Source organism: Peromyscus eremicus, chromosome 5 (assembly GCF_949786415.1).
Source record: "Peromyscus eremicus chromosome 5, PerEre_H2_v1, whole genome shotgun sequence".
NCBI classification, from domain to species: domain Eukaryota; kingdom Metazoa; phylum Chordata; class Mammalia; order Rodentia; family Cricetidae; genus Peromyscus; species Peromyscus eremicus.
Genome location: NC_081420.1, coordinates 62,687,511 through 62,710,275, shown reverse-complemented (window position 1 = coordinate 62,710,275; position 22,765 = coordinate 62,687,511). Strand labels below are relative to the sequence as shown.

The following is a 22,765-nucleotide window of genomic DNA, read 5'->3' as shown; positions in this document are numbered from 1 at the left end:
GATCGAGTTCCCACTTTTTTTTTTTTTTTGGTTTTTCGAGACAGGGTTTCTCTGTGTAGTTTTGTGCCTTTCCTGGAACTCTCTTTGGAGACCAGGCTGGCCTCGAACTCACAGAGATCCGCCTGGCTCTGCCTCCCGAGTGCTGGGATTAAAGGCGTGCGCCACTACCGCCCGGCGAGTTCCCACTTTTTGACTTGCCCACGCAGCACCCTAACAAACCAAACCCGGCCATTTATTTTCTCTGAGAGAAAATGCAGAGTTGTCCCCGAGGTGCACTCCATGTAAGAACGTGTTTGTCCTTTAGTGCTCTTCTAACCATGTCCCCTTCGCTGGGAGAGGATGCTGTCACTTAGGGTTTGTCAGAGACAACAAAAGCCACATGAGTGCACCCCATTAGCCTACTTCTTCTCTATCGGCTTCGTCTTTGTAGATTCCTCTAGCCTCTGCTGTACACACATACATCACACACACACAAACATGCACATGTAAAATGCAGACACATAAACACACACACATACAGATAAACACACAGAGAGCTAGAGGCATACACCCACAGACACACATACATAGCCACAGATGCACAAACACATACTCATACATACACATGTATATGCATACATACACATGTATACACACATGTTCACGCATACACACACATCCCTCTGAAGAAGAGTGACTCTTACTTCATCTTTCCGTATTACAGAAGCCATGAGTGCTTAGGTTCCCCCTCAGAGCTCTTTACCTCACAGCTACCTCACCCTGGCTTTCTCCTCTTCAAGACTACATGTTACCTCAGTACCCGGAGGACACACTCTCCTGTGGTGTGCCCACCTTTGCTCTCTCGCTCTACTTTGCTCATAGTAAATGCTCAGCAAGATGGGTCCCTGCTTGCTCCCTTCCTTGCGTTTCACTGCGTTCTCGGTTCGTGGCCATCCATCCCTGTTTCCAGTACACCCCGAGGTCCCTGGAGGACTCGTGGCACGCTGTGGCTCTGGCTGCCACTGACCGTGTCCTTGGTGAGTGTTCAGGTCTGTGGTGCTGTGAGGTTCTGATCCAAATCTTCTCCCTCTGTGCATGGCTCTACCCTCATACTTCCATATTAGTGTTTGTGAGGCCTTGCCTCTCTGTCTCCTCTCCCCCGTCCCCGCCCCTGTGTCATTCCCCCACCCCTGTCATGTGTGTCCCCCCCCCACCTTCCAGCATGTGAGTTCCTACTCCTCCTCACTTTGCTGACAGCTCCACTCTCACCAGTCCTGAACTCACTGTTTCCAGGTCCTTCCTGCTACTACAGATGTGCACCCAAATGTAGCCCGAACCCATCGATGTCGTTACTTTCCTGCCCTAACACACATGTTGTTCAATGGCAACTCTTTATCCCTGTAACGGACACTCACTCGCAGACCTCCCCTGCCCTCCACAAGCCAGATCCCCAAGAGTTGACTAACAGCACCTCTTTCCCACAGGTGCCTTCCTCTCTCCTGGCTACTTCTACTTCTTCTGCATCTCAGATTTACCCCCCACTTAGGGAGCACACTCCATTGGCTGTAGTTCTGGCCTCCGTAAGCCCCTCCCAGACTTTCAATCTCCTGCTTAAGCTCTGCTTCTGACCTTGGCCCTCCTCCTTTCTCCCCTGTGTGCTGCCACTGAGCACCTGTCTAGAATGTGCAATGCTAACGGTTCCCCCATTTTCAGTAGTGTGTTCCTTAGGGTCTGTCTACCTCGACCTACCTGCTCGGCTTCACTTCTGCCTGCTCCCCTCTGATCACATACTAATCACTATGTGACCAAGAGCTCCGCCAGTCATTGTTGACTGCTGAAAGGCAAGTTCTAGCAGCTTGAGACGGAGCCTAATAAGTGCGTCAAGAAAAAAAAAAAAAAATGGGAGGAAAATGCAGCTATGTACCCAAGGAAGTCTGTGCATTTTGTTGGCCTGGGTTTGTGCTTCGAATAACTCCTACAGGGCAATTCCTTGAATTGTATATTCGGCTAAATGACCCCACTTAGCCACTGTGTCTGTAAGAGAATAAATAGATTAATCGCTTCCATCCTCGAGTTTGATAAACAACAAACCAAAATGAACAATAGAAAAAGGACAAGGGAAAGTGGGAAGCTATTCTCTAGAAGATGATCCTTTGGCCCTGAGGATGTCTCTTTCGCTGATTGAGACAACAGTGGCTGCTTCCTGTCCCTCGCAAGAACAATGGTGGCCTGGATCTTAAATGGGGTGCCCAGTTAACCAGAACTTGCCTTAATTCAGCTGGGTCCGCAGTTAAGATTAAAGCCTCTGAAATTCTAAACACCAGAGGTACTTGGCTGTAGAATCCACAGCATATTATTCTCATTATTATCGCCCCCTTTTGCCACTAAACGTCAGTGTTCCAAATGTGGCATTTGTGTTCATTACAAAATGAAACCACTGGCCCGTTTAATTAACACTTGCTGTAAATACTCAGTGATTCCCAAGTGCCAAGAGGTGGCTGCAAGAGGGAGGCAGAGGGGCAGGGGCCTGGCAGAGACCTGGCTGATGTCATCTGACTAGACAGTCACTGTGTCGCCTTCAGAAGCTTCCATGAGCTAAAGAACAGTTGCAACTCCCCAAGGCTGCAGATCCTGATGCCCAATCATCCAATCAATGAACTTGGAGCGCATACCCCCACTTCAGACTGGGATAAAATACTCTTGAGTAGCAGGTCCTTTGAGCTACTGTGGGTGTGACAATGCCTTTAAAGACATCTTGGCTTTGACCTCAGCCCGGAAAACTGTCCCTTTCGGCTCAGAAAGGAGCACTAAGATTTACTCCAGTTAAATGTGGGAGGTAACTTATTTGAAGACACACATTTTGTGGGTTGGAGAGATAACTGGGGGTAAGGCTGCTGTATAAACTGACGACATGACCATGACAAGGTATGGTTAAGGGGAAGGTTTTTCTTGTGGGTGTGAGGGAGAAAATAGCCAGAGGCATCTGGGAGAGTCCAGAGCAGAGAAAGTAGTAGACAGAACTTGGCCAGCAGACTGGACTTGACCGTGAGGGGGTGGGGGAAGAGTGGGTGATAAAGAGAAGACCAAGAGAGAGCAAAAGAGAGGATGGGGAGGGAGGAGAGAGGGGGGAAAAAGAGAAAGAGAGGTATAGAGAGATAGAGAAAGAGAGAGAAGCTGAAATAGCAGGAGTATAAGGAGAAATGAGTAGCTGTGGGGAGGGATGCCCATGAGTTGGAGAAGTATTTTGTTTTGTGGTGTTTTTTTTTCCTTTTTGTGGGGGAGGGGTGGGAGGAGGGCTGAGAAGAGCCAGAATGCCAGCATGGACTCTGAAATGGGTAACAGGTACTTTCGATACTGAGGGAGCCTGGAGGCCTGCTCCGGCTTTGGTATGCTAATAGGTACCACAGATAGCCACTTGTCCCTTCTGGAGCCAATGATAAGGGAATGGCTCCTTTGATAGAGGGGAAACAGCTTCACAACTCCTCAGTCTTGTCTGACCACCAGAATTTGGGGAAATGGAGTTTCCTTTGGACCTGACAGCTGCCAAGCCTGAAGCTGTGAATTCTATCTCTGAAAGCCACGTGATGGAAAAAGAGAAACGACTCCATCCAGCTTTCCTCTGACCTCCACACACACATTGCGGCATACGTGTGCATTTACACACAGGTGTTTATTTTGTTATTCAACTATGAAAGCCAACAGAGTATTGAAAAATAGCTTGTGACAGCCTGTAAGGCAAATTCTAATTGGTCTTAATAATAAAAACCTGGACGCAGATGTTAGGGTGAAAGCTGAAAAATCAGAGAAGCAGAGCAGCCAGCCACTAGAAAGACTTCTTCCCTCTAGGAATCCTCAGACAGGGAGCCTGGGCTCCTGTCTCCTCCCGCCTTATAGTCCTCTCTCCATCCAGCCATATCACTTCCTGTCTCCACCTTCCTAGTGCTGGGATCAAAGGTGTGTGCCACCACTGCCTGGCTCTGTTTCTCTTTTAGACTGGATCAATCTTGTGTAGCCCAGAGTGGCCTTGAACTCACAGAGATCCGTCTGCTGGGATTAAAGGTGTATGCCACCACTGCCTGACCTCTGTGACTAATTAGTAGCTTAGCTCAACACTGCTCTTCAAGCAAGTTTTATTTGTTAGATCACAAACAAAATATCACCACAATAGCCCCCAAGAGAAGGGATGATGCCACTTGGGGCTGTGTAGGCAGGGGCACCTGGGAAGGTCGGGGGCAAAACGGGAGGAGGAGGGGAAAATAGGCAATATCCTCTATTATGGTTTCTAGAACATGCAACTGATAAAACAGGTAAGCAGGCTTGGGATTAGCTAATTTGAATGATTCTGATGGGCCTTTAAACTTAGGGACTTTTCCATGTCATCTAGAATATGTCTCTGGGCAGAAGAGTAGGGGACCATGAGAGGAGAGACAGCGGTGGCACGTGAGAGCCGACAGAGGTGGAAGCATGGCTTTGGGCCTGTTAGTCACATATGAGAGTTAGAGTCCATTGCCATGCATCACTTACGAGCTCTTACTTACTATGAACTGGCTGACTTTGGAGCCAGCAAGCCCAGACGTTCATGCCTTATAAAGATGCAGTTAACACAGACTTGGGTTTGCCTCACAGAGCCTTGCGGTGGAGGGTCCATCTTTCATTTCCCCGGGATCCCTTAGGAACCCAGAATGCTCTTTGTAAACTGTCTGGGAAGCGGTCCCTTCCTTGCACGGGCAGTCAAGGAAAAGCAATAGTGCCACCTAGTGCCACAGAGGACCGCAAGCCAGATGCTCATAAAAGCAGGGGGGGAAATGGATAGTCTCAACTTTCCATGCCAACCATCAACTCTCCCCGTTTCCCCAGAAGTCTCCTCGACCTGGTGCCTGCCCAGGGTGTGAATGGAGATGTCTCAGGTCTATTTTTATCCAAGCATTTCACTTTTAGATGTTTCCTAGCACAGATAGAAAGTTCAGGATGAATTAAATGTCCAGGATTTTGAACAAAGACAGGCCCAGAGCTTCCAGGATTTTCTAGGCTGTTGTCTTGGTGATAAAGGTTAACAGGAAACTGCTTTCCAATTTCTGTCAAGAGGAGGATTTTTTTCCCCTCCATCCCAGAATATGCTTGTTATTTCTGCAACCTCCCTTTACTCTCCTGCCAGAGAGTAGAGATCTGTAAAAATGGATGCCAATGCCAGAGACGGCCATTACAGCACTGAATTTTATAAAATATCCCTCTGGAGGAAACGGGGGGGGGGGGGGAGGCTGAGGGTAGGGAATGCGAAGAGCATCTTCACACTTTAGTTGAGGTCTAAGGTAAATGGGATGAAGACATGGGGCTTAGAAAATTAAGTTATTTCAGATCCTCTGGATTTACACTCAAAATTACTATGGCAGTAAGCTCTGGCAGACTCTGGCGGTCACTGGTAATTTTTTGGTATGAAGATACAAGCTAATCAGCAGCCTAGCTTTAACGACTTTTCATGTGAACAGTAAGAAATGGGAAGCGGCATGATGACAGGTTGTGTGGGGTGTGAGATGGACCCCCCACCTAAAATGTTATGACACTTTGGGTGCCATTTGTTATCTCTTTGCTCTTACTCTTACACTGTGATGTGGCTTAATCCCCAGCCCCTCTCCAACACACGAACATGCTGAATCATGTGTTTAAACATGGAGCTCCAGCTGGTGCTGCTATAGGGGGATGTTGTGGGACCTTTGGGACATAGGGCTTATCTAGCCAAAGCAGGTTGCTGGGGGTGAACTCTGAAGGGTATATTCACCCCTGGTTCCAGCCTGAGCTCTCTGCTTCCTAATCCAGCCAGCAAAACATGAAAAAACTATTCTGGAAGCGCCCTCAGCTTCCCTGCCATGCTGGACCAGTGTCTCCACACATTGACTCCAAAAGAGTACTTCCTCCCTGATGTTGTTTCTGTGAGGCATTCCTTCACAGTGAATACAGCTACAACTAATACAACTACCCCTTAGGAACTCTAATACAGTTACCCCTTAGGAACTCTAATACAGTTACCCCTTAGGAACTCTAATATAGTTACCCCTTAGGAACTCTAATATAGTTACCCCTTAGGAACTCTAATACAGTTAACCCTAGGAACTCTAACACAGCTACTCCTTAGGAACTCTGACACAGCTACTCCTTAGGAACTCTAACACAGCTACTCCTTGGGAACTCTAACATAGGTACCTCTTAGGAATTCTAACACAGCTACTCCTTAGGAACTCTGACTGAGAGGGGATGAAGTAGAGAAAAGCTGAGCATCAAAGTTAGCAGGGTTTTTGTTTGTTTGTTTGTTTGTTTGTTTGTTTTTGTTTTAGAAGCCATTTCTTTTCATGATTTTATTTTATTTTATTTTACAATACAATTCAGTTCTACATATCAGCCACGATTCCCTTGTTCTCCCCCCTCCCACCCCCCTCTCCTTTTCCCCAGCCCATCCCCCATTCCCACCTCCTCCAGGGCAAAGCCTCCCCCGAGGACTGAGATCAACCTGGTAGACTCAGTCCAGGTAGGTCCAGTCCCCTCCTCCCAGGCCGAACCAAGCGACCCTGAATAAGCCCCAGGTTTCAAACAGCCAACTCATGCAATGAGCACAGGACCTGGTCCCACTGCCTGGATGCCTCCCAAACAGATCAAGCCAATCAACTGTCTCACCCATTAAGAGGGCCTGATCCAGTTGGGGGCCCCTCAGCCATTGGTTCATAGTTCATGTGTTTCCATCCGTTTGGCTATTTGTCCTGTGCTTTATCCAACCTTGGTCTCAACAATTCTCGCTCATATAAACCCTCCTCTTTCTCACTAATTGGACTCCCAGAGCTCCACCCGGGGCCTACCATGGATGCAAAGTTAGCAGTTGTACCAGGTGCTGTACTTGTTCCCGAGGCACGAAGATAACAGTGATATGCCCTAGTCCTCCTCCAGGAGGTGGCAGCCTAATGAGAAGCCATCCCAGCAGTAGTCAGAAATGACAGGGTTCTGTCACACAGAGGTGTGCTAAGCAGTGTCCCCGGAGAGGGACTTTGGGGGCGGGGGTTGGCGGTGGAAATGGTCTCTCTAGGGCCCTTTCAAGCTGAGGGACGAACGAGAGGGTCCTTTGAGGGATGGAGGTGACTCTCTGTAGAATGCCTTGTCAGGGAAGCAGGTCGATCTGAAAGGCCACATGTACACGTTGTCAAGTGATTTCTCAGCCCTCGTAACTTCTGGGAGTGGAGTCTCAGGTCCACAAGGCTAGGCCTTGCCACACTGCCACTGTGTCTCACTGTTAAAACAGAGAACAGCTAAAGTCACTGTCTAGTTTGGACTCTAAGTACCAGAAAAACAACAGAGCCCTCCTAAGGCTAACAGTGACCTTTCCACTATGAAACAACTTGGAGTCTAAAGGTGTAGAATCTGAAATAGCTTAGTGCTCAAAGCATTTCCTGTCTTTACCACATGTATTCTTCTCCTTTTCCCCAGTTTTCCCTCTTCCCTTCTTCCCACTTCCTGTTATTCCTGTTCACACACACACACACACACACACACACACACACACACACACGCATGTGCATGAGCGTGCACGTGATTAACAGATGAATACCTAGACTTTAAAATTAATTGAACATGCTTTCCTTCAAGATGTAGAATCTGCCACTGTGTTTCAGGTTTCCATTGCTCAAGTACTGACAGTTGTGTAACTTCAACCTTCCCCTGAGCCCTCCTTCCCCTGCACAACTGCTACACAGAGGCCCCGTGATCTAAACCACCTGCTCCCAAAGCGGCAGGCAGGTGTTTCAGGGACAGGGCAGCTAGAGATCAACCAATGCCCTCTCACGGGCTTTGCAAGTGAGGACCATGTTTTAATCCTTTGGAATTTTGTAAGTTTGATTCTGTAACAGACTACTATTGTCTGTTCATGGAGGCAACCTGCCCATCTCTAAGTGACACCAGGTTCACTAGCGTGTGTACATAAGTCTGCACCGCAGCCACCACAGCAGGATCTTCACACATTTGAAAAATGGTAGAAGACACCATTCACTTAGTGTATGAACAAGAGGGCTGGCTGTGAGCCTGGCCTGCCTAGCCTGGGTTTTGTCGGTTGTAAGGAGGGTTTGTTTGCTGTTTTGCCTTTTGAGACAAGGTTTCGCGTATCCTAGACTGGCCTCAAACTCTACGTAGCTAAGGATGGCTGTGCTCCCATTCCTTCTGCTTGGCCCTTCCACAGCTGGGATTACGGATGTGTATACTAAATCCCGTTTTGACTTGTTCCTGCTGCTGCTGCTGCTGGTGGTGGTGGTGGTGGTGGTGATGATGGCGGTGATGATGGTGGTGGTGGTGATGATGATGATGATAATGATGTGCCACAGTGGAGGAGGCGGTGGCAGCAGGTGGTGGATGTTTTAGTTTAAATTCATTCCCAGTATCTAAACATAAAAAGACTTCTTACGTGGAGATCCATTGAGTCCCACTCTGCTCCTCCTCCTCCTCCTCCTCCTCCTCCTCCTCCTCTCCCTCCCCCTCCTCCTCTTCCTCCTTGTCCTCCTCCTCCTCTTCTTTTACTTTATTCTTCTCTCATATTTTACATCCCGACCACAGTTTCCCCTCCCTCCACTCCTCTCAGTCTCCCCCCCCCACACACACACACACACACCCCGCTTTTTTTTTTACAATTGGAAAAAGAGACTCTCAGTACAGTCGGGTGGCATGTCCTAAGTCACACAGAGCTGAGGTTACATCCCTGGTCCCTGACTTCCTCCCCAGAATTCTTATTAGAGTGTGTCATGTTGCTGAGCGGCCACAGCACTTGCTTCTTCCTCTGCCCACTTCACCCTCTGCGCCCTGCTGTCTGTTTATGTCCTAAAATCCCGCCAGTGCCCTCCTAGTCTAGTCTGGATTTTACTCCAACAGCCTGCACTTCATTTCCTCATCCAAAATCGCTCCATCCTTAATGCACTGGTCCTTAGGCTGAATGGGCACATTATCTGATTAAAGAATTTAATAAACTCTGAACTGATGTGTAAAAGCATGTTTAATGTAAACTTAAATACTGTCAGCGTGTTTCATCTTGAGAGAAATTCATATGCTCCCTCTGATAGGAATTCAATTCTCATTTGGCTTAATATGCGTGAATGTCACAGCCTTAAGAACACTTATCCCAGCCCAGGAGTGTGCTGAGATGCAGTCACACTTCATCACCCTCAGGGAAGCATGTAAGAAGTGGTTGTAAGGGCCACGTGACCACCACCTGCTGCTCCATTGAACAGAACAAAGTCTCTTCTAAAAATCTAGATCAACAATGATTAGGATTAAAAAAAAAGTAACATGAAAAAATAGCCGAATGAAGAATTAGAAATTGGGTGACGGAGAAGAAAGTAGATGGTCAGCTAAGAGTCAGAGTCATAGTTAATCCAGGTCTATGATACCCACACTCAAGGTGTCTGGGAAGACTTGGCTCCAGAGAGCTTGGAGAGAGGAGTGGGATAGAAGGACCTGAGGGCTTCTGGATGTTTTCCTTTTACAGCTGGAGCACTCTGGTCTGGCCCAGCTCTGGGGCTGTGTTTTGATCCATCCTCATTTTCATATGACTGTGGGTAATTCTTTTTTTGCCATTTTGAGTTTGGGTTTATTTCCATGGAAACTTTGTGCAGGTATTCCATGTGCCATTGTTGGAAAACCAAAGAACATGAAAACCCGAAATGTATAGTACTTGTACTTGTTTGTTAGTACTCGTCAGGTTCACACACACACACACACACACACACACACATTTTTTTTCTCTTGGGTGTGTATTTTAAATGGTTTTGCTTCGGGTTTTAAATCAGTGCCGAGAGCTGGTGAAACAGGTCTGAAGAGCTTTCCACCTATACAAGCAGGAGGAGCCGAGTTTGAGCCCCAGAACCCACATAAAGCCCGGCATGCTTGCACATGCTTATAAGCCCATCACTGGGGTTGGAGGGACAGAAAGAGATCCTTGGGGCTCACTGTCTAGCCACCACAGCCTATTTGGTGAGCTCTGGGCCAGAGAGAGGCCATGTTGATTTGTTTTTAAATGTGGACAGTTCCTAGGAAACTGTACTTGTTTGTCCTTTGACCCCCATATGCTTGTAGACATGTGAATACATACACTCCACATATATGTAGGAATACACACATACACTACAATCAATGCCAAAAAAGGCATTATAGTTTGTAAACTCAATTATGTCCTGTATCTTATTATCATAATAGCTTAATAGTTAGAACTGCTTTGTCCTTAGAGGTAAGACTGTTGTTAACTACTGAAGCTCCTATATGTGTCATAAGACTATATATTTCCAGGTTTATTTGTGTGTGTGTGTGTGTGTGTGTGTGTGTGTGTGTGTGTGTGTGTACCTCCAGGAGTTTATGTGTGCACCATGTATATTCAGGTGCCCACAGAGGCCAGAGGGCATTAGGAGGCAATTGTGAGTCATCTGATATGGGTGCTGGGAACTGAACCCAGGACCCCTAACAAGAAGAGTAAACACTCCTAACTGGTGAGCTAGCTCTCCAATCCCAATTCTAAATCTTTAACCAAGTTGACTTTACTATATAGAAAAACAGGAATCTTCGAATCTTAGAGCCATGTATGTCAATATCTCATTCGGCTTATGATTTGCATTTTCCAAGGGCTTAGTGATACCTGGAATGTATTCTCATATGCTTATTGGCCTTGAAGGTATGTTGAGAAAAATGCCTATACAATGGGCATAAAACATGGTGTGCCCTCAGAGAAAGCAGCAGAGAAAAGACTGATGGCCCCTTTGTCTTTTCTTCATTCAGCACAGGAACTGCAATCCTCCTCTGAAGCCACACAGCTCAACACACCCTCCCCCACCCCTGTGCCTCACACATGGTTTTTCTCTTGCAGATTCTATATAGAAAGCATCTCCTACCTGAAGGACAATGCTACCATTGAACTCTTCTTCCTGAATGCCAAGTCCTGCATCTACAAGGTAGGAATGTGCTCTTCCCATTCAGTTTCCTAACATAATCAAAAATAGCAAAATGTTGCCCATAAGGTAGTTTTATTGATTAGGAAAAGTCATTTATAAATTAATTGCTATAAATGAATGAGAAACTGCATGTAAGGAAAGCCACCAGCTAAACAACGTGGCTTCTTCCAATCCTATCACTGTCCTGGCTTTACAGATGTATTCCTTATGGTAGAGAGGTCAAAGCAGCAGAAAATCAACTAGTTACATCATAGCCACAGTCTGGAGCAGGGAGGGAAGGACTGTATGCATGTGTACTTGCTGACCTGTGCTCGGTTCTGTTTCTACACATCATAGCCACAGTCTGGAGCAAGGGGGAAGGACTGTGTGCATGTGTACTTGCTGACCTGTGCTCGGTTCTGTTTCTACACATCATAGCCACAGTCCAGAGCAGGGGGGAAGGACTGTGTGCATGTGTACTTGCTGACCTGTGCTCGGTTCTGTTTCTACACATCATAGCCACAGTCCAGAGCAGGGGGAAAGGACTGTGCGCATGTGCACTTGCTGGCCTGTGCTCGGTTCTCTTTCTACACATCATAGCCACAGTCAAGTAGACAGTTAAAGCTGACCATCATACACTCATCCTCTGAAGCTCACATGAAGAAGCACAGGCTTGGGGCTTTATGTGAATTGCCTGGATCCCCACATCTCTATTCTGTGGGAAAGATGAGTCCCAGGGAGTCTTACATATCTAATGAACAGCAGAGTCACTCTTTTGGTTCAGGGAAACTTAATTCCAATCACAGAGTTCAGCTGTGGCCATGCTGTGTTCATGAAGGGCACACTGTCCTCCCACAGTGTACCCAGAGAACTTCAAATGTGAGCATTTCTCTGGTAAAGTGGCCACTGGATGCTTTTGGAAAATTCCAAGGAGAACTCCTGGCATGTGGCTTTATATATCGAAACCTCTGTTTTAGAGTATTGCAGTAACTTACCAAACTTGAAAACAGGAGAGCTGAAATTGGGTGATGGCTGCTGCTTTACCTTGGACAAGTTCTTTACCTGAACTGCATAGGACAATTCCATCATTCAGAATGGAGGAGGGCCTGGTGGAAACCAAGCTCAACTCTGCAGAAAGACCTCACTTGGTGGTAGCTGATGAGCCAGGACATATACGGGCCTGAAACCCAGAGCATGCGGTTGAGAGTGCTTGAAGTTTTTGCTAACTGGTGGGAAAAGACGTTAATTGTAGTTCCAGGTGCTTTCAAATTTCTTCTTCCCTCTAATCCCTAATTTTCTCATTATAAAGTAGAAAGAATAATTGTATCCAGATACCTTACAAACCATGGGGGCACCTGATGGTTTTTTAAATAAATGAGCAAGCACCGTTTTTTTAAAAGTTGAGAAATAATAAAAAAAAACTGAGCACTGTCCACAAGGTGGCAGACTTGAGCTAAAATAAACGGCTAGCCCTGAGCCTTTTGAAAGTACATTCAGACCAATTAAATTAGTGTTTTGCGCACACAGGCGCTCATAAAGGGAAAGGAAGCTGTTTTCCTGGAGTTGCTGGGTTCCACTTGGTCATACATGCTGAGCTTGTGGTGATCAAGGAGATTAAGTCCTCAGAAGTAAATATTGCAAATTTCCCAAGAGGAGGTGCAGGTGGCCAGGTCTCCAGAACTGGCCACATTGAAAGTCCAGGCGACCTCAGCATCAGCTGGCTTGCCAAACGGAACATGGAAAATATTCCAGAGCCCTAGCTCTCTCTTCTTAAAAATCCATTCTGGAACATGGTCACAAAAGTGACCACAAATGACCAAGGATGAGTCCTCTAAAGCTTGTGTGGACAGAATCTGAAGAGCACCTGTTTAGCTCAGTCGTCTGAATATTCTCATTTGCAAACACTGACAGATTTTACTAACGGGGCTTGTAGGTATTCATCTGGAGCCTCAGAACTTCTGAGAAAGGCAAAAGTTTGCCAAGGAGGAAACTGGTGTTCACAAGAGCTGGAAGTGACCAGAGAGCAGTGTGCCCGATGGGCCACATTCAGCAACATGTAACAATAATGGAAGTCCGCACAGTTGTAGATATTTAGGTTTTGCTGCGACAGACTTGGGTTCCCGTACCAGCTAAATGTGTCTTCCACAGAATGTCTCCAAGCTTCGTTTTCCTTTTTGACTAAACAGAGATATTGCAAGATCTGGCCCACATCTTCTAGAACGTAGACAAAGCATGGAAAGCACTTACTTAGCACTGTGCCATGCCCTTGATCAAGTCACTTGGATTCTGATACATTTTCCTTGGCTACAGTTTTCTGTGCCACCCACGTAGCCCCAGGTGTATGCTGGGACATTAGCCCAGAAGGCAGGGTGACTTAATAACTAACTTGTCACCTTGATGCAGCCCCAAACATTGATTCACCCGGCAGTTTGGTATCAGATTCCTTGCTGTTTTCTTGGAGGTTGACTCTTACAGGGTTTTTCTTTCCAAACTTGCTTGCTTGCATTTTGTAGACTCCAAGGTGAGCATAGGGCCTTACATGTGTTATACAAGCACTCTACCACTGAGCTATATCCCGGCTTTCTATTTTTCATTTTGACACAATGTCTCACTATGTTACCCAGGCTAGCTTTAAATGCACTATATAGTTCAAGCTATCCTTGAACTTCAATTCTTCTGCCTTGGCCCCCTGAATAGCTGGAATTACAGGCCTACACCACCACACTCAACTCCTATGGTGTTTTAGAGCTAAACTGTTCAGGTGAAATAAGCTGCTTACCCCTGCTTTTCTGCAGACCTATTTCCATTCATATTTTAAAAACATTATAATCTATTTTTGACAGGGAGCGGGGTAGCTGGAGAGATGACTTAGCAATTAAGAACACCCGCTATTCTTACAGAGGACCCGAGTTTGACTCCCAGCACCCACATAGTGGCTCACAACTCTCTGTAACTCCAGGTTTAGGAGATCTCATGCCTTCTTCTGACCACCCTGGGTACCAAGTACCCACATGGTACACACACATACATGTAGGCAAAACACTCACATATACAAAATCAAAACAAATAAAATATATTTTTTAATGTATTTAAAAAAAAACGGGGGAGGGGGGACTGGATTTAATCAGAGTGTAATTCAGCCAGAAGAATCTAGCTAGCATGTAAGAGGCCCTGGGTTCAAACCCCAACACAACACAAAGTGGGGATAACAGGGGACAGCTTAAAAGGAAAATGGTGGGGGAGGGCAGTAAGATGGCTGAGCAGGTCAAGGTGCTTGTGGCCAAGACTGGCGAGCTGAGTTTGACCCCCAGGACACACAGTGGGAGCAAAGAACCAGTTCCCACGAGTTGTCCTCCAACCTCCACACCTGTTCACACATCTACACACTGTAATAAAACAATTGAACTCAAACGGTTCTCAAAGGCTTATTATGCAAATGTACCCATCTCTCCCGCACACATGTCCTGCCCTTTTGAGTCATTTTGCTGTTCTTTCTACTATTTGCCTCTTTAATTCTAAATAAATGGCCCGGTTCTTCCTTGATGTGGCACCTCTCAATTTGTTTAACTCTTCAGAAGATAGACAGGATTGGGGTGTCCTCTGTAGCACCTGCATGCTCCCTTCCCTAGTTTTCTCGGGGTAATATCGTACTTCTGGGTGGAAGCCATAATCAACATCAGCGTGACAAGACTAATTCAACCATTGTCCTAGGGCTGTGATTCCTTTTTTTAGACAATGAGTTGTTTTACCTACAGGGATTCGTTACTTTGTTTCCACTTGTTTAGTTTCTGTGTATCCTTGGCTTTTTGCTCACAACTCCTACGGATTCCCAGATACATTCTAGTATTCAGTTCCAACATGAGGGCAATTCATCAGCTCTCTCTGGTTTGAGTTTGTGACGGCTGCTGCTATTGATTCTCCTGAGACCTCCCTCCTGGAACCCTCTGCCCTCCCGGCCCATGAACTTGGCCAGCTTTCTGCTCTCTTCGTGGGAGGCAGCTTGCTTTCCTGTCTGGGTCTTTCCCCACCCCCGCTCTGTACTGGGTCATCTGTCTCCTGGATCCTGACTTGGTTGGTTGGTTGGTTTTACACCATTTTTTACACCATGTTTTCCTGGACAGCATCCCTAAGTAAATCTAGAGAAGGGACACCCTGAAGTAAAATGTTTGGGTCCTTGTGGGTCCGAAATGTCGTTATCCCCCCGTTCATATCTACTTGATTAGCTGTGGAAATGCAGAATGACATCTTCTTTATCAGCTGTTGTTCTAGAACGCCCACTGTCTGTCCCTGTCCATTGTATGTGCCACCCCTGTGCCATCCCCCCATAGCTGGATCTTCGGGGCTTTCCTCTGCATTCCTCTTATCTAACATTTCAGGAGTGCGGTCTTTGTAGACACATTCTGCCAGGATCTGCTGGGTGGATACTTTTATTCTGGAGACTGTTTCTTCCTGAATTATTTCTTTGTTATCTTCTCCTTTTTCATCCCCAGCCTCTCTTCTTGGAAGTGCTGGAAGTCGGAAGCTAGGGCAGGTTTGTGTCCGTTTTCCATTTCTGGCTTCTTACTCCACTTTCTGGGAAGTTTTTGTCAGCATTGCCTGTCATTGCATCTTTTAACCTTCACACACACACACACACATACACACACACACACACACACACACACATACACACACACACACAGACACACACACACACAGAGACACAGACACACACACACACACACAGACACATGCACGCACACACACGCACACACACACACACATTGCTTCTAGTCTCCACATTTACACCCATAATTTTTAGTTAAAAAAAACTCATTATTGCTTTAGGAATATACTATCCCATCATTTTGATTGCATTAATTACAGTGTATGCTCAACTTCCTTCTGGTTCTTCTGTTTGTCTTTTTCTATCTTTGCCTTTTCTGTAGGGTGACATCTCCACCTCCACCCTCCAGCCTCCCAGCCTCCTAAACCACACCCTGGTCTCTCTTGCTGTGTGTGTGTGTGTATGTGTGTGTGTGTGTGTATGTGTGTATGTGTATTTGTGTGTATATGTGTGTGTATATGTGTGCATGTATGTGTATGTGTGTGTGTATGTGTGTATGTGTATTTGTGTGTGTATGTGTGTGTATATGTGTGCATGTATGTGTATGTGTGTGTGTGTGTGTGTGTGTGTGTGTGTGTGTGTGTGTGTAGGTCAGAGGTCAGCCTCCATTGTCATCCTCAGCTGATTGAATGAATCAGTCCATTCCTGATTACAAGGGAGTCAGGAAAAACTAATGAGATGATCTGAACGCATGGGTCAAAACCGTGTCTCAGTGGCACTGAGGAAGGGTCCAATGGGCAAGCTGCTGTTTCCATGGGGACCTGAATATCAGTCTTTGGGTGAGAGACGTACACTCCCATTTCCACCTGGGCCACGCCAGTTTCCAGGGCTTAGGAGAAAAAGTGGCTTCGTTTTGGGGTGTAAACTTTTTGCTGCAGCTTGCATCCATCTGGAGAAGCCTCTTCTCGTCTCTCCTTCAGCATGCAGGCAGGAAAGGTGGTTTTCTTTCATTTTGTTTTGTTATTTTTCTAGAGCTACAAACATGGTTTTCCTTTCTTTTCCTTCCTTCTTCCCTCCCTCCCTCCCTCCCTCCCTTCCTTCCTCCACCAGGAGTGAGAAAACACAGCTACAGTAAATTTCTCTCTCACTTTCTCTTCCTTTACACCCTCATAATTTCTACAACAAAATCATGGGGAAACAGTCATCATTCCCCCAACTTACAGGAGATTATGTGAGAGCAGGGCTATCACTACAAACTTCCGGTGAGACAGGAAGGACTGTAGCGTGGACTTGCTGACACTTCGTGTGGTCTAACAACACCTATGTTATAACTGCCTACGGTGACAGGTGGGCAGTGGGAAAATATTTATGTTCAGGAGACGAACAAATGTCTTTTAGGACTATGTGTCCAGTTCCATGGAAAATTCCAGTGAGATGCTGTGTTTCCTGGGTGAAGACTTGTGAGGTGGCAGGATTGTCCTGCCAAACCTTTCCCCTCTGGTTTCCTCCCTCCTTGAATGTGACTTCTTATGACAGCTGGAGAGGTCCATCAGTCACCCTGTAGGAGATATTTGGTAAACATGGCCTCTTGCGTTCTTCTTCCGCATTCAGGCTGTGAGGTGAATCCTACCTTCCTCTGAGTTCTGCACTGGCAACTGAAATCACTGTCAGAAATTAGTTTGAACCAGCCAGCCATAGTGGCACACACCTTTAATCCTAGCACTTAGAAGACAGAGGCAGGTGGATCTCTGTGAGTTCAAGGCCAGCCTGGTCTACAAAGTGAGTTCCAGGACTTCCAGGGATGTTACACAGAGAAACCCTATCTCAAATTTAAAAAAAAAAAAAAAATAGTTTGCACAGCAACCAGTGTAGTAGTGCTTAGAATCCCAGTACTGGGGAGCCCAAGGTAGGAGGATCATTCTAGACTACATAATGATAGTCTATCTGAAAAGATTATAGGCAACTATGGTACAGTGCTGGTCTAGCATAAACAAAACCCCAGGTTCCCTTCCCAGTACCATATAAACCAATGCAGTGGTGTATATTTGCAATTTTAGCATTCCGGAGGGAGAGGTAGGAGGATTAGAAGCTCAGGGTTATCCTCCACTACTTAGCAAATTTGAGGCCAGAGAAAGGAGAGAGGGAGGGACAGAGGGAGGGAGAAAGGGAGGGAGGGAAGGAGAAAGAGAGAAAAAGGAAGAGAGGGAGAGAGGGAGAGAGGGAGAGAGAGGGAGAGAGAGAGAGAGAAGGAGGAGGGAGGGAGGGAGGGAGGGAGGGAGGGAGGGAGGGAGGGAGGGAGGGAGGGAGGGAGAGATTGAGAAAGTTTAAAAACTAGTCATGGAGAGATGGCTCGGCTGTTAAGAGCGCTGGCTGCTCTTGCAGAGGACCTGCTTTTGGTTGCCAGCACCCACTTGGTGATTGACAGCCACGTCTAACTCCAGGTCCAGGGGACCCAGTACCCTTTGCTGACCTCCACAGGATCCTGAACACATGTGGTGCACACTCAGATAAATGTATACACACAAAATTAATCATTTTTCGAGACAGGGTTTCTTTGTGTAATCTTGAGCCTTGGCTGTCCTGGATCTCTCTCTGTAGACCAGGCTGGCCTCGAACTCACAGAGCTCCACCTGCCTCTGCCTCCTGAGTGCTGGGATTAAAGGCGTGCGCCACCACTGCCTAGCAAAATAAATAATTTTAAAAAAATTAGTCATCGCGTTAACCTCTCTACAAAATTTAGATTGTAAATTGATGTCTTTTTTAAGTTTTCTTTTTAAGTATTCAATGCTATATTTATCTAATATGTTTAATGTTATTTTAAATTTCAACATTTAGAAAGAACGATTCCCACAAATCTACAGATCCTAAAAGTACAAAGGAAATTAGAACGTTTTTTATTTAACTTTACTTTTAATGCACTTCACACACAAAGCTGAGGAGAGAGAAGGAAATTGGAAGAAAAGAGCTTCCATTCCCGCTACCCAGAGGAGCGGTTGGTATTTATTTGCTGTGGGTGGGGTGACCTAAGTTTCGCTGCTCAGAAGGGCTGGTGTGTCATTGTAAATCTCATAGTCAAACCCTGTAGCTTTCCACTCTTTGTGTTCCCACAATTAAATTAGACTTCATCTCAGTGCTTATCACATCCAATCTTATCGGAGCCCCAAACCCCAAGGTCTCCATCTTCAGATGGAGTGAAATATGCTTCCTTGGGCAAGAGGAAAGTGGCATGCCCATTTTTTTTTTTAGTGGATTTTTTTTAAAGATTTATTTATTTATTATGCATACAGTTTTCTGCTGCCATGTATGCCTACATGCCAGAAAAGGGCACCAGATCTTGTTATAGATGGTTGTGAGCCACCATGTGGTTGCTGGGGATTGAACTCAGGACCTATGGAAGAACAGCCAGTACTCTTTTAACTTCTGAGCCACCTCTCCAGCCCTGGAGAGGATTTTTATGATTACCTTCCATTAGCTGTGACTGACTAGACCCATGACTGATGAACAGAAAACCACTTTTTTATTGGTGGCTTTCTGACCCCACTGCATTTGGTGCTTGTGTGTAGACATCCAGAGCAGATGTTGACAGAACAAGGCAGAGCTGGAACCAGATGTGACGGTGCACTCCTACGGTCTCAGAACTTGCAGATGGAGGCAGGAGGATCAGGAGTTCAAGGTCATCCTCAGCTAAGTAGCAAGTTGAGGCCAGCGTGAACTATATGAGATCTTGTTTCAAAAGCTGAAGAAGAAAGGAAGGGGGTGGTAAGGAAGGGAGGGGAAATTGGGGATACAAAAGCAAACCCCTGTTCTATGTGTATTGAAAGGTCTCGTCTAGCCTTTTTTTCTGAGACGTCTGCCTTGATCCTGGAGCTTCACATATGCATAGTTTAACTAATTATTCTTGGACCTCGTTGGCCTCTGAGGTCCAAATGCTGTCGCTCTTGTTGATACTGAAATAAGTGGTCTATGTTGAAGAGCTTCAAAGAGCTGTGTTAATGGACCTGTGATGTCATTTCATCTGTAGGTGGGAGAAACGAAGCCCAGAATCTAGTCCCACAAGATGAGGAACCAACATAAATATTAGCCTCCGACTCCCGGGATCCCCATCCTTATCTCTCATTTTGGCTGATGAAGATGTAGCGCATGTGCTTACATGACCAAGAGTATAAAAATAGGGAAAAGGGAGGGCTTTCCTTTTCAGCCTTTCAGAAATGAGCCTCTTGGCAGTGTGTAGCAGACTTTGAAAAGAACAGCTCCTTAGGACGTTAATGTGGGCTGTCGACAGTTAGTAGCACAAGAGACCCCAGGGCTGGAAAGTTCCAGTGAGAGCGCAGTGTGAATGGCAATGCGCGTCTGTGGATCATGAGACCGACATGACCTGTCTTGACTGCTGAAGACCTGGCAAAGGGCTGACAAAGGGGAGCTATCCAAGTTCTCAGGTCTTATCCATGCCCAGACACAGCTCCAGAGAGTCATTAAGAGTTGTGCAAACGAGGCATGGCAACCACACAGCCACAGGAAGGTAGCTGGGGAGGTCACCTACACACGACCTCATCCCCAAGTTTGATGCCGTGCACCGTGTTAGTCAGGGTTCTCCACAAGGACACAGAGGACCCTTACTGTGTGGGGTTGGCCCGTGTGACTGAAGGCTGAGAAATCTGGGACATGCCTCCTGCAAGCTAGAGCCCGGAAAAGTCGTGACTCAGTCTAGAGGCCTGGGAAGCAGGGAGGCCAGTAATGTAAATCTCATCCGAAGGGCAGGAGAAAGTGAGATGGGAGATGCTAACTCATCCAGTGAGTCATGAAGTGGGTGTGGCGGTGCACAACCGCAGTCTCAGGACATGGGAGGCTGAGGTGGAAGAGTCATGAGTTCAAAGCTGCTCTGAGCTACATAGTCAGTGCTCGGCCAGCCTCAGCAAGACCCTAAGCCAGCATCCCTCTCCAAGAGTGTGAGAAGGGAAAATAAGGGGAAGTTTGATTTTCCTCTGCCTTTTATTTTCTTTGGGCCCTTAAAGAATTGGGCTGTCTAAGTCTGGTGATTCAAATGCTAGTCTCAGCTGAAAACACCTTTTAAAACATGTCTATATATACTATTTAAGCCGGACACTGAGATAAATCCAAGTAAGAAGTAAACGGTCATATTACAATGGTAATAAAGTACAACCATTGTCTGCATGATGACCAATAGACACAGCACTGCTCTTTAAGAAAGTTTGGTAAATATGACCATCAATACCAAAATACACCGAAGAGCAGAGGCAAAACTCTGTGGTTTGGACTGTCTATCAATACCAGTGAGGAGAAATAAATAACACCGAGACAGCATTTCCAGTGAGTTTGCAGTTCCTCGATTGCCTCTACATTTCTGTCTCACCAAGTTCGGCAAAAGAATCAGAAAGCTCATCCTTCATGTCTGGCGAGTAAGTAATTGAAACACGAGGAGAAGAGTGATGTTGGCTGTTTCTGGGCTGTTGGCAGTCAGGGTTGAGACTAGAAGTCGTTTTCGGGTGAAAGTAGTGGTGAACTTTACGAAGACAGATCATGCTGGACGTGATCTTCCCATGTGTTGTGGGTAAAGGTGGTGACTGGGTAAGGATCATTAGGAAATCCCTTGGGGTGACCAAGTAAGGGATTCTGATTGGAGTTTGCTGACGTCATCCTCACTTCCCTATAGTAGCGCCTCATGGTTTCTGTTCTAATTATTGTCTTCATTTTTGTTCCTGTTGCTGTGATAACGCATTCTGACAAAGGCAACCTTAGGCTTTATTCTGGTTTACAGTCCAAAGGTTTGTGATAGAAAACACCCCCACCCCAACCCCCAGTAGTGAGTAACTCCACCAATGCAATAAGCCAACCAAGTCAAATTAATAAGTTCAGGTTTAATAAACAGAGCAAAGCAACTCCCGAGTGGCTCTTGGAAAGTCAGGAGAGAAAATCACGTGGCAGGTCTGGCGACCAGGTCTTAAATACCTGTAGGCATGGTCTTGAGCAGCCCCGGGGGAGGAGCTGACCCTTGGCGGGCTTTCTGAGGGGCGGAGTCTAGAATTGGTGGAGTGAGACTGGAGCAGAGATTCCCAACAGTTTGGTCCAGCATAATAGGGAAGGCTAAGCGGCAGAGGCTTGACATAGTTGATCACATCACATCCATGATCAAGAAACAGAGGGATGGATGCTGCCCCCTTTCTCCATTCATCCAGTCCAGGGTCCCAGCCATGGAATGGTGCCACCACAGAGCTGGCCTTCCAACCTCAACTAATGTAATCAAGATTATCCCTCACAGACATGCCCAGAGGCCCATCTCCAGAGCAGTTCTACACTCTGTCAAGATGGCAATCAACACTAACTATTGCAATCATCTCATTTGTTGTATGAGAACATTGGAATGTCTCATTCTAACCACAGAGAAATCTCCATTGAGATTCTTGGTACAACATGAAAAGTACCAGCAAACCCTTCTGAACCATGGGTCAGGAAGAACTGACTAAGGATGATGAGAAAGTATCCACAAGCCCCGTTGCGTGGCGGTGTTTGTTTGGAACATGTCAAGATCCTCTGATGGAAATCTTCCCCAGATAGTTGAAAACCACCACGTAGCTGCCGGTGAATGCCAGCAGTCCTCTTCATCAATTCAGATAAAACAACGCAGAACAGAAGGAAGCAGTCCATCTTCTCCATCCGCCCTCTGAGAATACACATGTGCATGCCTGGACATGCTGGCAGATAGCTACGTTCTGTCTTCCTATACCATTTTCCAGGGACCAAAGGATGTGACACCAACCATTCAGTAGTAAGGGAAACAGAGGCCCAAAATGCATACACCATGGTCCCAGTAGCCAAAAGATACAACATTCCCTCTCAGTGTAAAATTACCGCATGTCCTGCACCACCCTAGATTCCCAGGCAAGATTCTAGCTCAGAAACTGACCCCGCAGAACCCCCTCCTCAGACAGCTCTGGAAGCCCCGGGGCTCCAGCTCAGAGCTATGGATGGAATAAGTCCACGGAATGTCACAGCACCAGCCTTTGCAGATGGCCAGGTGGAAGCCACTCAGATCTTTCTTGAAGAGCCTCCCTCTCCTCACACATCCCCATTTTGTCTTCTGTCAAAGGAAAGCCCAAGAGCCTGAGGAAAGTTTAGAGGGGTAACTTGTACAGTCTTTGTTCTCTTGGTCAGCCAGTTTGTTTTCTCTGCTGGAAAAGCACGTGAAGGGGGCCACCTCTGGCTTGCCAGGGAAGCCAGCTGAGGGAAAGGTAGAGTCGTATTTGATGTCATGTGGCAGCTGGGCCCTGAGAGGAAGATCTCT

At 46.5% G+C, this 22,765-nt stretch overlaps 1 protein-coding gene across 1 annotated transcript in view; it reads left to right on the top strand.

Annotated features, from left to right (window-relative positions):
* The window catches only part of Frmd4a (FERM domain containing 4A), a 175,627-nt gene that overhangs the window by 56,838 nt on the left and 96,024 nt on the right, over positions 1-22,765 (top strand). Inside the window, 1 exon segment of the mRNA XM_059263573.1 lies at positions 10,856-10,940. Coding sequence (XP_059119556.1) covers positions 10,856-10,940 — 85 coding nt within the window.